The sequence below is a fragment of the Engystomops pustulosus genome, chromosome 10 (assembly GCF_040894005.1).
Source record: "Engystomops pustulosus chromosome 10, aEngPut4.maternal, whole genome shotgun sequence".
NCBI lineage: Eukaryota > Metazoa > Chordata > Amphibia > Anura > Leptodactylidae > Engystomops > Engystomops pustulosus.
Window position 1 is genome coordinate 43974244 of NC_092420.1, and position 16761 is coordinate 43991004.

Consider the following 16761-nt stretch of genomic DNA (forward strand, 5'->3'; position numbering starts at 1 on the left):
TCTGATCACTTGTTCAAGCTCAAATAGAGCTAACACAGTGTACTACAGATACACTGTGAATATGAGCAGGCACCTACCGCGGCACGCTTAAGTCACTTCCCGCCAGCTGCATACTATTACAGTGTGCGTTGGGAAGGGTTTAAAAGACACATCGGTCATCCCTTCGTGCATCAGGACTTGGAAACAAAGAAACTGTATATATGTCCCTGGACTTTCCCCCTTATTTACACTTACTCCAATCCTGAATGACACTGTACACTAATTCATCAACCGGAGGTTCTAAAACCTGAACCAAACAGAGAACATATTAAGCAATATGATATACCGTTCACTCTTTGGAGGCTGCTGGTACAAGCTGGAATGTTTCATATTTCTCCCACCTCCAGGGGAACAAGAATTACTTTCATTTGTAAGTTTCTGTTGTTTTTCTCTCTTTTTATTTTATAACTTTTGCAAGGTTAGTGGGCTAAATAGATTAACCTGTACAGTTACACCCCAAGTCACGTAACGAGGCAGTGTATCACTTCGTGACAGTGGATAAAAATAAACTTTTTAGTTTTAATATTGCAGGTTTTTTTGTGCTTTGGGATACTCTGCCAGCATCAGATCAGTAAAGGATGGATTTTGGCAACCCTGTCACTCAACTGTTCATAGTGCTGTGGCGCTGCAGTCACCTATTTATATTGCTTCATCCATTTTCAAATTATTTGGAGTTTTTTTTTTTTGAGAATTCTGTAAAAAGGTCCAGGTTGTCCTGGGCAGAGGATAGTAAAAAACTACTTTCCTTTGCTCCAGCTTTTGGTTGAAGTGTTGTAGCTGGAGTTGTTTCTCTGACACTCTGTGCACGTGTTGGTGGTCATGGAATCCACTGTAGCTAAATAGTAGTTGGAGCCAGGAATATGAAACACAAGAGGTCATCAAGGTTTGCAGGTCATGAGATCAAAGACACCATGGGTCCAGCAAAAAGGGTCAAGAAAATTTGAAATAATGACACTGAAAAGCCGGAGCAATATTACTTGTGATTTGAACAAACTAAAGAGGGTCTGGTAAGCAGTACATAATTTGAAATAGTTTACACCAGCTTTTACTGTGTTTGGGTAACTGAATATAATGGTGGGAATTATAGAAAATAGGTGCATTGGTAGACTGGTGCCCGTGTAGAATCCAGATAATAATTAGTCGTTAGTCTTATTGAGCTGCCTGCAGTGGATGTTATGCCACTGGCAGATTGCAATAGAGGAGAGGGATACCAAATACCCATTATATTATGTAAGTAATTAAAGCCCCCAGGGTTCGTTCAAGGTATAATAATTGCATAGAAAAATAAAAGTTTAAAAAAATATAAAAACATTTTTCTAAAAAGTGAAAATTCAAATTACACCCTTTTCCATAGAGAACATATCAAACCAGTAAACAAATATAATTTAGAAACAGGTTAGGTATCCTTGTGTCCAAAAACACCTAGTCTATCAAAATACAAAAATCCCATGCTTTGAAACAGTAAGAGAAAAGTCAAGTGATGCTATCTTCCATATGAATGCAGTAGGCATCAACCAAGAAGTATTGAAAGCAGTGTTCAGGAAAAATCACCAGCGACAGGAAGAGGCTTAGGAAGAGAAGATATAACTAATCTCCTCCAGCAGAGAAGAGGCTTGAAGCAAGAAACAAAGAATTACGAGGGAACACTAGTCCAAAAATGTAGGGAGAGGTAGAAACAATGTGAAACATTGTCCAGTTGACATTTATTGAGTAGAACCGAACCTCAAAGTTTTGGTTTGTACTGAACTATTGGTTCGAGTTCCCTGTAAACACTGATCTAGATCACCTTTCAATATACCATTAGCAACAGAAAAAACAGAACAATGGGGCACATTTACTTACCCATCCGGAGGAGTTTCCGAAAGTACATTGTCCGAAGACAATGCACTGTGCCGCAATTCACTAACATCGTGCACCCGATATCCTGCATGTGTCACTTTCCCGCTCAAGTCTGCAGGAGTTCACCATCTTCCTCCCGATGCATGTAAGTGCTTGGGCTTGCGACACAATTTTAATCTTAAATTCCTCCCTTAGTCCAAATTAGTCAGCGCAAATCACGAATACCATGAACAGTCCGACAGAAATGCATTCCGCGGACCCTTAATAAATAAGCCCCAATGTATTGAAATGGCCAGTAGGGAGTCATGAGGGCATGAGTCACATTAACCTGACCCTTTGTGACTCATCTAGGATAAATACACATCACAAGCAACTGTCACCCAATATTGTTGTTATAGTCTCAAGGCAGTGTCACTCTGAACAACCAGCTTTCCTTCGACCTATTTAACCCCTTCCCGACGCGTGCCGTACTAGTACAGCACGCGCCGGGTCCCGGTGCATGGAGAGGGCTCGCGGGCCGAGCCCTCTCCATAGCCGGTAAGTCTTTGCTGCATATTGCGGTTTTCACCTCGATCGCCGCCGGCAATGCTGCCGGCGGCTTCAAAGAGATGGCGCCGCATGGGCGCCGCCATCTTGTCGTGGATCAAAATATGATAATGTTTTTTCACTATGTTTAACCCCGTAACGGAAAATAGCGTCCAAAGTCGAAAATGGCATTTTTTTGCCATATTGAAAAATATAAAAAAATTAATAAAAAGTGATCAAAAGGTCGCACAGTCCCAAAAATTATAGTAATGAAAACGCCATCAAAATTCGCAAAAAATGACACTATCCACAGCTCCGTACACCAAAGTATGAAAAAGTTATTGGCCCCAGAAGATGGCAAAATAAAAAAAAAAACATTTTGTACAGGAGGTTTTAATTTTTTTAAATGTATGAAAACATTATAAAACCTATACAAATTTGGTATCCACGTGATCGTACCGACCCAAAGAATAAAGTAGACATGTCATTTGGGACGAAGAGTGAAAGCTGTAAAATCCAAGCCCACAAGAAAACATCACAAATGTGGTTTTTCACCATTTTCACTGCATTTGGAATTTTTTTCCCGCTTCCCAGTACACGCCATAGAATATTAAATACCGTCGCTATGAAGTGCAATTTGTTACACAGAAAATAAGCCATAACACAGCTCTTTATGTGAAAAAATAAAAAAGTTATAGATTTTTGAAGTTGGTGAGTGAAAAATGGAAGTGAAAAAACTAAAAAAGGCCAAGTCGTTAAGGGGTTAAGAAGCTTCTAGCTAGACTTGTGATGGTCTACCTGGCCTATGAGATATAAACCATGAGTGGAGAACCTAGCTTAAGGCCCCTTCCACACTAGCGAGTGTGATGCGATGAACTCGCATCACACTCGCAACGCAAGCTGCCGGGAACGCACGGCCCGAACGCTGCACCGCGGGAGTGAACTCAGCATGTCAGTTCACTCCCGCGGTGCAGCGTTCGGGCCGTGCGTTCCCGGCAGCTTGCGTTGCGAGTGTGATGCGAGTTCATCCCATCACACTCGCTAGTGTGGAAGGGGCCTAACTCTTCTCTACTATCATGACTTCTCAGGCAGGATTCATACTCAGCATTTGAGTTGTGTTTACAGTGCATTAACATAGTGTGTACATAGAATTTAAGCTTTAGTATTTGAGTTCAAAATGTAATATAATTTATACATACAACTTCAATTCACATTTCCATATATTCTAAATAATAATTATGTTAATGGAAGAAACCTCTCCATTTTTGCTTCTAACCCTTTTTAGGGTATCTCAATAAATTATGGGAAATTATTTATTAAAATATCAGTATAGTATTTGGAAACATTATTATTTATTTGTAGAGCATCATTAAGTCCATGGTGCTGTACAATCAGTAAGGGGTTCATATATATTAAATTAACACAAGAACAAATGCAAGTACAAATACAAAATCATAGTCATCAGAAGACAAGTGAAAGGAGAACAAGTGAAGGGCTCACAATCTCTATGCGAGGATAGATGGAGACACAAGGTGAGACTATGTTTAAAAGTTTGGACAGTGGGGGGACAGTCTTGCACATTTTGGTAGAGAATTCCAGAGTATGAGACTGGAGAAGTTCCAGCGAAGTCCTTGATACGGTTGTGAGAAGGGCGGATGGTAATAGAGTGAAGCTGAAGGTCCAGTGAGGAACAAAGATTGCGGTTACAAAGGTATTGGCTGATGAGTTCAGAGGCATATAGAGGGACAGGTTGTGGACGGCTTTGTAAGTCATAGTTAATGACTGATAAGTCCTGCTTTATTTCCCTCTCGCGGGAATAAAGGCAATCGACCCGATCAGTAGCATAACATAAATAAAGCAATAAGTATAATAAACCTTAAAAAACCTGCAACTTATTTTCAAAGAAACAGTAGACTGACACTCATGAGACATGCTGAAAAACAACAGGGATGATGAGGCAGGCCATAAACCCAAGCATTATAGAATGGAGGAGGGGGGCAGATAAGCCAATGGTGAAAACATTCTCAGACCTAAGTCGTATTGGACCAGTACTCATCACATGGAGCCCAAACCATGTGGAATTTGTCAATTCTGTTTTGTAAAAGCGCCGTCAAGTGTTCCATTGTTCTCACTTCCTTTATACGAGTAAGTCAAGCCTTGACGGCGGGGCAACCTGTTTCCACTAAGCAGCAATGAGACACCTTGCTGCTGTTAGAAGATGAAGTGAGAGTTTGGCGCTCTGCTTTCGCAGACCCAGTGGGAAGACATTAAGTAGATACGTAGCTGGGACCATCGGTATTACATTACCTATTACTGTCTCCAGTAGAAGGTACACAGAAGCAAAAAATATGAGGTACGTCCGCTCCCCCCCCCTTCCACACCACCAGCAAATATCAGGAGATGACGGTTAGATCTGATAAAGAAATGCAGGGAGTAGTTTGTATTGGTTCTCTTTATATTGGATGCACTGGGAAGTCTTAGCTGCTTTGTCCCATATGGAGCTCCACACTGAGGGCGGTAGGGTTCTGCCCAGAAACCTCTCCCACTTGACCATATACTTGTGAGTGGGTGGGTTTTTAGAACAGGGGTCGATTAGTATCCTATAAATCGCTGATATGAGGCCTGCGGTAGAGGTACCTGCCTTACACAACCTCTCGCTGAGACGGATGTTGTGCCATATGTAGTGGATAAGAAGGATTTAATTTGTAGATAACTGAAAAGGGAGGAGGAAGGCAAGGAGAACCTGCTCTGTAGCTCCGGAAAGTCTATCATCTCTCTCGAATGATAGTCTACTATGTCTGCAAATCTAAATAGGCATTTGTCATACCACGGTTTGATCATTTGTCCCTCAAGACTGGACCTTAGGCTGGGGTTAAGAAGGAAGGAGGTCATTGGAGAGCACTCCGATTGCAGTTGGAATTTGGAGGTACAATATTTCCAAATTGATCTGGTGTAAGTCATGGAGCCTAGCAATCTGCTGGGTGGAGGGATGAGGGCTGTGGCCCATAGAAAAGCATTAGGGTGAATCGGGGCACACCACAATTTCTCCACCTCCATCCATTTGGTGAATGCATATAGGTGGACCAGGCTGGTATCCTTCTTAGATGCGCAGCCCAGTAGTATTTGAGCATGTCAGGGAATGCTAACCCTCCCCCCCCTGTCCTTGGGTAATGTCACTATCTGTCCAGATACTCTGTGACGTTTATGATTCCAGATAAATTGTAGCAGAGAGCCCTGGAAGGCCCTTAGTACTCATATTTCCTTTAGAAGCAAACTTTCACAAAGTAGACTGTAGACTTAAACTATCACCAGCCTGGGACAGAATCACCATAATGTCCTTCCTGGGATATTTAGCATTAGCTATAAATAAATATTTGAGCATTCACAATGCTTGTTAACAGATTGTAAACACCCTGTTAATAGGAAAAGGGAGATGTTTATTCAATGAACTTAAATATTATTTACAAGATATGGATGTAGGACCTAAGGTTATGTATAAATTGTATTAATTTGTATCCTCAAATAAATACTGCACCCAATTCTTTGTTATTAATATATATATATATATATATATATATATATACTGTACGAGCTGTAGCTCCCAGTGTTGCCCAGGATAGTAAATAACTGCTCTTAGTTATAACAAAATAGAATGGGTTAAAAAATATTTTATCTGTCGCAGACCGGCTCAGTCAGTCTCTGTCGCAGACCGGCTCAGTCAGTCTCTGTCGCAGACCGGCTCAGCCAGTCTCTGTCGCAGACCGGCTCAGCCAGTCTCTGTCGCAGACCGGCTCAGCCAGTCTCTGTCGCAGACCGGCTCAGCCAGTCTCTGTCGCAGACCGGCTCAGCCAGTCTCTGTCGCAGACCGGCTCAGCCAGTCTCTGTCGCAGACCGGCTCAGTCAGTCTCTGTCGCAGACCGGCTCAGTCAGTCTCTGTCGCAGACCGGCTCAGTCAGTCTCTGTCGCAGACCGGCTCAGTCAGTCTCTGTCGCAGACCGGCTCAGTCAGTCTCTGTCGCAGACCGGCTCAGTCAGTCTCTGTCGCAGACCGGCTCTGTCAGTCTCTGTCGCAGACCGGCTCTGTCAGTCTCTGTCGCAGACCAGCTCTGTCAGTTTGTGTCACAGACCGGCTCTGTCAGTCTCTGTCGCAGACCAGCTCTGTCAGTCTCTGTCGCAGACCGGCTCTGTCAGTCTCTGTCGCACACCGGCTCTGTCAGTCTCTGTCGCACACCGGCTCTGTCAGTCTCTGTATTTTGGAAAGTGTGGGGTTAAAATATTAACTCAAAACCTACACAGAGTTTGGTTGTGCCAAATTTGGTAAATGTAAACGCAGCGGTGCAGATTCCTATAGCGGACATACACACACACAAACACACACTCAGCTTTATATATTAGATTACGCAGCCACTTAACACTTACAATTACCATGCAGTGGTGCTACTTAGATTATAGTGAGCAAGTATATTATACAACTTGAACAGTGAAAAAGGCCATGCTTCCATCTAACATCTGATCTGCAGGGGAGCTGAATAGTGCTCTGCCTCTGAATTAATGGCATTATCCAACCATATTAGGTTCCCAGGAAAACCCTTGTCTAAAGCAAAAAAAAACATGCCCACTAGAGATGAGCGAACATACTCGTCCGAGCTTGATGCTCGATCGAGCATTAGCGTACTCGTAACTGCTCGTTGCTCGGACGAGTATTTCGCCCGCTCGAGAAAATGGCAGCTCCCGCCGTTTTGCTTTTTGGCGGCCAGAAACAGAGCCAATCACAAGCCAGGAGACTCTGCACTCCACCCAGCATGACGTGGTACCCTTACACGTCGATAGCAGTGGTTGGCTGGCCAGATCAGGTGACCCTGGGATAGACTAGCCGCTGCCCGCGCTGCTCGGATCATTCTCTGTCTGGATGCCGATAGGGAGAGAGCTGCTGCTGGTCAGGGAAAGCGTTAGGGTGTTCTATTAGCTTACTGTTAGGCAGGAGTGATTCTACAACAACCCAACAGCCCTTCTTAGGGCTACAATAACGTTATACTTTTTTTTTTTATTTGCTTGTGGCTGGGCTTGCTGGCACTAGTAGTGCAGCTAGTACCATATTGTGAGGAATTAGCAGGGGAACTTGCTACCGTTGTGTTTAGCTCTTAGTGACACACATATCCACCTCAAACACCAAAGTGGGAAAATTTATTAGGGGTTTGATTTCAATTAGGCACAGTCTGCCAGTTTCTTTTTATTTTACGTTTATTTTTTTAATAACTCAGTGTCATCTCATCTTGCATAGTAGTGTGCTTTAATACTTGGCTAGAAAATAGCCATAGGAGAATCCAAACGGCTTACTTACGCCTACAGTAGCGTTATATATATTTGATTTCTGGTTGATCTGCTGGTGGCTGTAGTTGCTGCAGTGCATCTACTAGCAAATTGTGAGCAATTTGGAGTGAGACTTGCGACCACTGTGTTTTGCACTTAGTGACGCACATATCCATCGCAAAGACCGAAGTGGGAAAATTTATTAGGGCCCGGGGTTGTATTTCAATTAGGCACAGTCTGCCATTTCCTTTTTTATTTTACGTTTATTTTTTTCATAACTCAGCGTCATCTCATCTGGCATAGTAGTGTGCTTTAATACTTGGCTAGAAAATAGCCATAGGAGAATCCAAACGGCTTACTTTCGCCTACAGTAGCGTTATATATATTTGATTTCTGGTTGATCTGCTGGTGGCTGTAGTTGCTGCAGTGCATCTACTAGCAAATTGTGAGCAATTTGGAGTGAGACTTGCGACCACTGTGTTTTGCGCTTAGTGACGCACATATCCATCGCAAAGACCGAAGTGGGAAAATTTATTAGGGCCCGGGGTTGTATTTCAATTAGGCACAGTCTGCCATTTCCTTTTTTATTTTACGTTTATTTTTTTCATAACTCAGCGTCATCTCATCTGGCATAGTAGTGTGCTTTAATACTTGGCTAGAAAATAGCCATAGGAGAATCCAAACGGCTTACTTACGCCTACAGTAGCGTTATATATATTTGATTTCTGGTTGATCTGCTGGTGGCTGTAGTTGCTGCAGTGCATCTACTAGCAAATTGTGAGCAATTTGGAGTGAGACTTGCGACCACTGTGTTTTGCGCTTAGTGACGCACATATCCATCGCAAAGACCGAAGTGGGAAAATTTATTAGGGCCCGGGGTTGGATTTCAATTAGGCACAGTCTGCCATTTCCTTTTTTATTTTACGTTTATTTTTTTCATAACTCAGCGTCATCTCATCTGGCATAGTAGTGTGCTTTAATACTTGGCTAGAAAATAGCCATAGGAGAATCCAAACGGCTTACTTACGCCTACAGTAGCGTTATATATATTTGATTTCTGGTTGATCTGCTGGTGGCTGTAGTTGCTGCAGTGCATCTACTAGCAAATTGTGAGCAATTTGGAGTGAGACTTGCGACCACTGTGTTTTGCGCTTAGTGACGCACATATCCATCGCAAAGACCGAAGTGGGAAAATTTATTAGGGCCCGGGGTTGGATTTCAATTAGGCACAGTCTGCCATTTCCTTTTTTATTTTACGTTTATTTTTTTAATAACTCAGCGTCATCTCATCTGGCATAGTACTGTGCTTTAATACTTGGCTAGAAAATAGCCATAGCAATAGGATAGCATCGTTTGGTTTTAAAAACTAAAAAACACCCAAAAAAAAAAAACACAAAAAAAAGTTAAAAAAAAAATTAAAGTTATAACTCTCATTTTCAAAATGTTTAACCCGAGGGCTAGGGGTAGAGGACGAGGGCGGGGACGTGGGCGTCCAACTACTGCAGGGGTCAGAGGCCGTGGTCCTGGGCGGGGTGAGACACCACCTGCTTATGAGGGAGCAGGGGAACACCGCAGAGCTACACTCCCTAGGTTCATGTCTGAAGTTACTGGGACTCGTGGTAGAGCACTGTTGAGGCCAGAACAGTGCGAACAGGTGATGTCATGGATTGCCGACAATGCTTCGAGCAATTTGTCCACCAGTCAGTCTTCCACGCAGTCCACCCATGTCACCGAAATCGGCACTCCTCCAGCTCCTCCACCTCAGCCTCCTCCCCCCCAGTCTGCCCCCTCCCAGCAAAATTTGCCATTTGAACCGGCATACTCTGAGGAACTGTTTTCTGGACCCTTCCCACAGTCACAAACCACTTGTCCGGTTGCTGATGAGCAATTTTCCGATGCCCAGGTTTTCCACCAGTCGCAGTCTGTGGGTGATGATGACCTTGTTGACGTACTGGAAGAAGTGTGTAAAGAGGTGTCCGACGATGAGGAGACACGGTTGTCAGACAGTGGGGAAGTTGTTGTCAGGGCAGGAAGTCCGAGGGGGGAGCAGACTGAGGGATCGGAGGATGATGAGGTGACAGACCCAAGCTGGGTTGAGAGGCCGGGTGAACACAGTGCTTCTGAGACGGAGGAGAGTCCTCGACCAGAACAGGTTGGAAGAGGCAGTGGTGGGGCCAGACGGAGAGGCAGGGCCAGAGCTGGTGCATCAGCGCCAAATGTGTCAACTAGTGAAGCTCCCGTGGCGAGGGCTCCTGCGGCAAGGGCTAGATTTTCAGAAGTCTGGAGGTTCGTTAAGGAAACACCGGATGACCGACGGACTGTGGTGTGCCACATTTGCCAAACAAGGATCAGCAGGGGTTCCACCACTAATAGCTTAACTACCACCAGTATGCGCAGGCATATGAATGCTAAACACCCCACTCAGTGGCAACAAGCGCGTTCACCTCCGGCCGTGCACACCACTGCTCCTTCCCCTGTGTCAGCTGATAGTCAGCCCCCTGCCCAGGACCCTGCCACAAAAACCCCATCGTCGCCTCCACGATCCTCCACAGCGTTCAGCTCTCCATACCCCAGACGCTGGAGCGGAAACGCAAATATAGTGCAACCCACCCGCACGCCCAAGCCCTTAATGTGCACATCTCCAGATTGCTAAGCCTGGAGATGCTGCCCTATAGGCTAGTAGAGACCGAGGCCTTTCGCAGCCTCATGGCAGCGGCCGCCCCTCGGTATTCGGTCCCCAGCCGCCACTACTTTTCCCGATGTGCCGTCCCAGCCCTGCACCAGCACGTGTCAGACAACATAATCCGTGCCCTGACCAACGCCGTTTCTGACAAGGTCCACCTGACCACGGACACGTGGACGAGTGCTGCCGGGCAGGGCCACTATATATCGCTGACGGCACATTGGGTTAACTTGGTGGAGGCTGGGACCGAGTCTGACCCTGCGGCTGGTCATATACTGCCGACGCCGAGGATTGCGGGGCCTACCTCGGTCCAGGTGTTTCAGGCCTACTATGCCTCCTCCTCCTCCCACCCCTCCTCCACCTCCTCTTCCGAACGACCATCCGTGGGCATGGCGCCATCAGTCGGTAGCTCTAGGCACAGCAGCAGTGCCGTCGCTAAGCGACAGCAGGCGGTGCTCAAACTGCTGAGCCTAGGCGATAAAAGGCACACCGCCCAAGAACTATTACAGGGCATCACGGCGCAGACTGATCTGTGGCTGGCACCGCTGAACCTGAAGCCAGGCATGGTTGTGTGTGACAACGGCCGTAACCTGGTGGCGGCTCTGCAACTCGGCAGACTGACACATGTGCCATGCCTGGCCCATGTGTTAAATCTGATAGTTCAGCGTTTCCTCAAGACATACCCCAATCTGTCTGATTTGCTCACGAAGGTGCGCCGCATCTGTGCGCATTTCAGGAAGTCCAGCACAGATGCTGCCACTCTCAGGGCAGCGCAGCGCCGCCTCCAACTGCCCGCTCACCGACTGTTGTGCGACGTGCCCACGAGGGGGAATTCAACACTGACCATGTTATCCAGAGTTTACCAGCAGCGCAGAGCGATTGTAGACTGCCAGATGTCAACTTCCACCAGAACTGGTAGTCAGGTCAGTCAGCTTCCTCAAGTCTACAATGAGGAGTGGACGTGGATGTCTGATATCTGTCAGGTGCTGAGTAACTTTGAGGAGTCAACACAGATGGTCAGTGGCGATGCCGCCATCATCAGCCTCACCATCCCGCTGCTTGGCCTGTTGAAAAACTCTCTGGTCAGCATGAAGTCGGAAGCTTTGCGCTCCTCACAAGAGACGGGGGAAGAAGATTCCCTTGTTGATAGCCAAAGCACCCTTAGGTCTGTTTCTCAGCGCATATCGGAGGAGGTGGAGGAGGATGAGGAGGAATAGGAGGAGAATGTTGGCGAGACACAAGAGGGGACCATTGTTGAGTCCTTCACTGTTGAGCGTGTATGGGCAGAAGAAGAGGAGTTGGAGGAGTTGGAGGAGGAGGAAATGGACAGTCAGGCCAGTGAGGGGAGTGAATTCTTACGCGTTGGTACTCTGGCGCATATGGCAGATTTCATGCTAGGCTGCCTATCCCGTGACCCTCACGTTCAAAGAATTTATTCCAGCACCGATTACTGGGTGTTCACTCTCCTGGACCCACGGTACAAGCAAAATCTTTCCACTCTCATCCCTGGAGAGGAAAGGAGTGTGAGAATGCATGAATACCAGCAGGCCCTGGTGCAGAAGCTGAAACAGTATTTCCCTTCTGACAGCGCTAGCGGCAGAGTGCGTAGTTCTGCGGGACAAGTAGCGAGGGAGAGTAGGCGAGCAGGCAGCTTGTCCAGCACTGGCAAGGGTACGCTTTACAAGGCTTTTGCCAGCTTTATGTCACCCCAGCAAGACACTGTCACCTGTCCCCAGTCTCGGCAGAGTAGGGCTGATCTTTACAGAAAGATGGTGAGGGAGTACGTAGCTGACCATACCATCGTCCTAAATGATCACACAGCTCCCTACAACTACTGGGTTTCAAACCTAGACATGTGGCACGAACTGGCGCTGTACGCCTTGGAGGTTCTTGCCTGCCCTGCCGCTAGCGTCTTGTCCGAGTGGGTTTTCAGTGCAGCTGGTGGCATCATTACCGATAAGCGTACACGCCTGTCGACTGACAGCGCTGACAGGCTGACGCTTATCAAGATGAATAAAGCCTGGATTTCTCCTAATTTCCAATCTCCACGAGGTTAAGGAAGCTCAACCTGAATAATTTATCCACTCCTCCTCCTCCTCATTTTCCTCCTTCTCCTCCTCTTTGTACAGTAAAGCAGAAGAAACTGGCTATTTTTTGACAGGGCCCACTGGCTCTAGCTATAGTACTTTATGCATTTAATTTTTATGGAGGGCCACCGACCCGGTCCTCTGTTTTAAACAATTTTTGGGAGTGCCACATACAGGCACTCAATCTATTCAATTTTTCTGGAGGGCCACCTACCTGCTCCTCTGGTTTGAAAACTTTTTTGGACTGCCACATACAGGCACTCAATCTATTCCATTTTTCTGGAGGGCCACCTACCTGCTCCTCTGGTTTGAAAACTTTTTTGGACTGCCACATACAGGCACTCAATCTATTCCATTTTTCTGGAGGGCCACCTACCTGCTCCTCTGGTTTGAAAACTTTTTTGGACTGCCACATACAGGCACTCAATCTATTCCATTTTTCTGGAGGGCCACCTACCTGCTCCTCTGGTTTGAAAACTTTTTTGGACTGCCACATACAGGCACTATCCAAATTGAATTGTCTCCATAGCAGCCTCCACACGTTGTCTCCATTGCTACCTCCAAAAGTCGTCCATATAGCTGCCTCCATACATCGTCCCTTTATCAAACGAGGTGTGTCAGGCCGAAATTTGGGTTGTTTTCATGGATTCCACATCAAAGTTGTTAACTTTGTCGCCACCCTGCTGTGTTATCCACAAAATACACTGGCAAACTTTTACCATTTACGGATATTATATCAGCGCTTCTTGCGCATCTGTTTACATTCCCCTCACCCGCCATATCCTAAACTTATAAGAACGCTACTACACTTGATCTTATACAAAAGGTTCTTAGAAGTGCTGTTTGGGGAGTAGCCTAGAGACAGGGGCTTGGATTGGCGAAAGCTCGCCTGGCAGCGGAGCGCCAGCTCCATGCCAAGAACCAACTAACATAGTTTTAACTGCAGCACCTTTAATCTACTACTAGTTCACTGCCTCCATACATGGCCGCCTTATCAAACGTGCTGTGTCAGGCTGAATTTTGGGTTGTTTTCATGGCTTCCACAACAAACTAGTTAACTTTGTCGCCACCCTGCTGTGTAATCCTCAAAATATACTGGCAAACTTTTACCATTTACGGATATTATTTAAGCGCTTCTTGCGCATCTGTTTACATTCCCCTCACCCGCCATATTCCAAACTTATAAGAACGCTACTACACTTAACTTGGTGCAGGCTGGGACCGAGTCTGACCCTGGGGCTGGTCATATACTGCCGACGCAGAGGATTGCGGGGCCTACCTCGGTCCAGGTGTTTCAGGCCTACTATGCCTCCTCCTCCTCCCACCCCTCCTCCACCTCCTCCTCCTCCGAATTACCATCCGTGGGCATGGCGCCATCAGTCGGTAGCTCTAGGCACAGCAGCAGTGCCGTCGCTAAGCGACAGCAGGCGGTGCTCAAACTGCTGAGCCTAGGTGATAAAAGGCACACCGCCCAAGAGCTATTACAGGGCATTCCACATCAAACTTGTTAACTTTGTCGCCACCGTGCTGTGTAAGCCACAAAATATACTGGAAAACTTTTTTCATTTACGGATATTATTTCAGCGCTTCTTGCGCAGATGTTTACATTCCCCTCACCCGCCATATCCCAAACTTATAAGAACGCTACTACACTTGATCTTATACAAAAGGTTCTTAGAAGTGCTGTTTGGGGAGTAGCCTAGAGACAGGGGCTTGGATTGGCGAAAGCTCGCCTGGCAGCGGAGCGCCAGCTCCATGCCAAGATCCAACTAACATAGTTTTAACTGCAGCACCTTTAATCTACTACTAGTTCACTGCCTCCATACATGGTCCCCTTATCAAACGAGCTGTGTCAGGCAGAATTTTGGATTGTTTTCATGGCTTCCATGTTAACTTTGTCACCACCCTGCTGTGTAATCCACAAAATATACTGGCAAACTTTTATCATGTACCGATATTATTTGAGCGCTTCTTGCTCACCTCCTTTGGTTCCTCTCTGCCACCCATTGGTTTGAAGCCTGAGTCCATTTAGGGTATGTTGCCATGACACTCTCTAGCCTGCCGCTGCTGCTGCTGCCGCTGCCTCTGCATGCCATCCCCTATAGTGTCAGGGTCAATTATTTGATGTTTTAGATGCTATCTAGCCTCATTCGGTCATTCTGTCATGGCCATGCTGTTGCCCATAATTTTGGCATAATGGTGCGATTAAGCAGCCTCAGAGGCATCCATGCATGCTGCCCCTGCTGTTTCCTGTCCATTTCCGTGGTGTTTCCATCCTTTTCTGAGGTTCCCAGGTGTTTGGCCAAGCTTCCCTGTGCAGAGCCTTGGTCCCCTTGAAAAATGCTCGAGTCTCCCATTGACTTCAATGGGGCTCGTTACTCGAAACGAGCACTCGAGCATCGGGAAAAGTTTGTCTCGAATAACGAGTACCCAAGCATTTTAGTGCTCGCTCATCTCTAATGCCCACACATTGTCTGTTCATATAATACAGTGACATCATATTATGCCTATTTTGCTTCTATTTGATTAAAAAAATGTAATTATTCCATAGCTTCCAAACGTCCCAGATTCGGCGGGATAGTCATGGTTGTCCTTTGGTGTTTTGTTTTTTTTAAATGCTTTATTTGTTCTGGCTGTGATGGTGGGGTTCTTTGTCCCTCTTTCTCTAAATGTTGGGAAGTATGTTATTCTCATTATAAGTAACAGTAGTTACTTTGCTCACTATACACAGTGCCTTACCAGGGAAGTTACCAACCAAGTGACACCCACTTTCATGGTACCGTTTACAATAAAAGGAAAATTGTAACTGTGTAATAACAGATTACCTCACACATAAGCTGTCTTATACTCATTACCTATAGTAACCAATTGATGTTTAGGGCTCATATTTATGACCCATAAATGTATCTCTATCCATCTCTATGTATCTATCGATTTATCCATGTATCTCAATCTCTCTGTATCCATCCATGTATCTCTATCTCTCTTTCGATCCATCCATGTATTTCTTTCTGTTCCTCTCTTTATCTGTCTCCCATATTACCACACACATATACTCATATGGGGAGATTTATAAAGAAGCGTCTGAGGTAAAACTGTTCTAGTTGCCCATGAAAAGCAATCAGTGCTCAGTTTTCGTTGTATAAACAGATATGAGAAAATGAAAGTGGAGATGAGCTTTAAATCTCTCCCATTGCCTACAGTAATTTATCAAAGCTCAGGGCTCATATTAATGACCTGCGGCAAAATACAAACTGAGCTGTAATTGGTTGCTAACTGCCACAACAGCCAATGGTAAGTGTATTTTGAAAAGCACAGGGTGAAAATTATAGCTAACAAATATTGCTGTTTTTTCAAAACAAGTTTAAATTGATACATTAATGTTTTATTGTATTTTATTTTACTGTAGCTCTCTACCATTATAGAAATGCTTGAAGGTGCCTTCTATGGACTAGATCTAATGAAGCTGCACACAGTCACCACAAAAATTGTTGGTCGAGTTGAAAAACTTGAGGAGGTAAGTGGACATCTTTGAGGCATGCATGACATGGTTACCACTCTGCACAAGGTTGGATTATACGGGGTCATTTGTGGCACACACCCCACCACTTTTCCCATTAATGGGCCCCCACCAAGTGACGTCACACCCTGCGCTGGCTGTGACAGGACACTGATATCCTGATAGAAGACTAGGTCGGCGCACATAATGGGAAGGCGAGAATAATTTTATTATTTTACAGGGGCTGCATATTAATCAATGGAGGTGTTGTTTACACTGTATATGCAGTATATTGGTGCAGTATATTCATCTATGCAGTGTATGTATCTATGTATTCCTGCTGGGGGGGGTTGCTGTATATATCAAGGTATTCCATGGGGGTGTGCTGTGTATATATGTATTCCTGGGGGTGGCGCTGTGTATATATGTCTTAATGGGGGTGGTGCAGTATACTGGGGTGCTGTATATATTTATTACTCGGGGAAACTGTATATATCTCTAGCAACATTTACTTTATTGAAATAAATTGTGGGGAGGTCCTCCAACAGCTTGAGCGTAGAGGCCCCCAGCACTCTTAATCCGGCTCTGATTCTGTCGGCCGTATTGGAAATTTCTGGTTTGAATAGTCACTTCAAAGGGTAAAAGTGAGTGTGCATCTCTATAGCTGTGACTCAAAGTCAAAAATTGAGTTTTGTGCCACAGATGTGCCTATTGTTAACATTTCCTCCATTCATATACATTCCTTCTATCCATATGTATTACATAAAATGCTTCGCTGGA

At 45.4% G+C, this 16761-nt stretch overlaps 1 protein-coding gene across 4 annotated transcripts in view; it reads left to right on the forward strand.

Moving 5' to 3' along the window:
- Positions 1-16761, forward strand: part of OLFML2B (olfactomedin like 2B) — a 308866-nt gene that overhangs the window by 160838 nt on the left and 131267 nt on the right. For all 4 annotated transcript variants that reach the window (XM_072126737.1, XM_072126739.1, XM_072126738.1 and 1 more), the window contains one exon: positions 15892-15999. In XM_072126737.1, coding sequence (XP_071982838.1) covers positions 15892-15999 — 108 coding nt within the window. The remainder of the gene's footprint in view (positions 1-15891; positions 16000-16761) is intronic.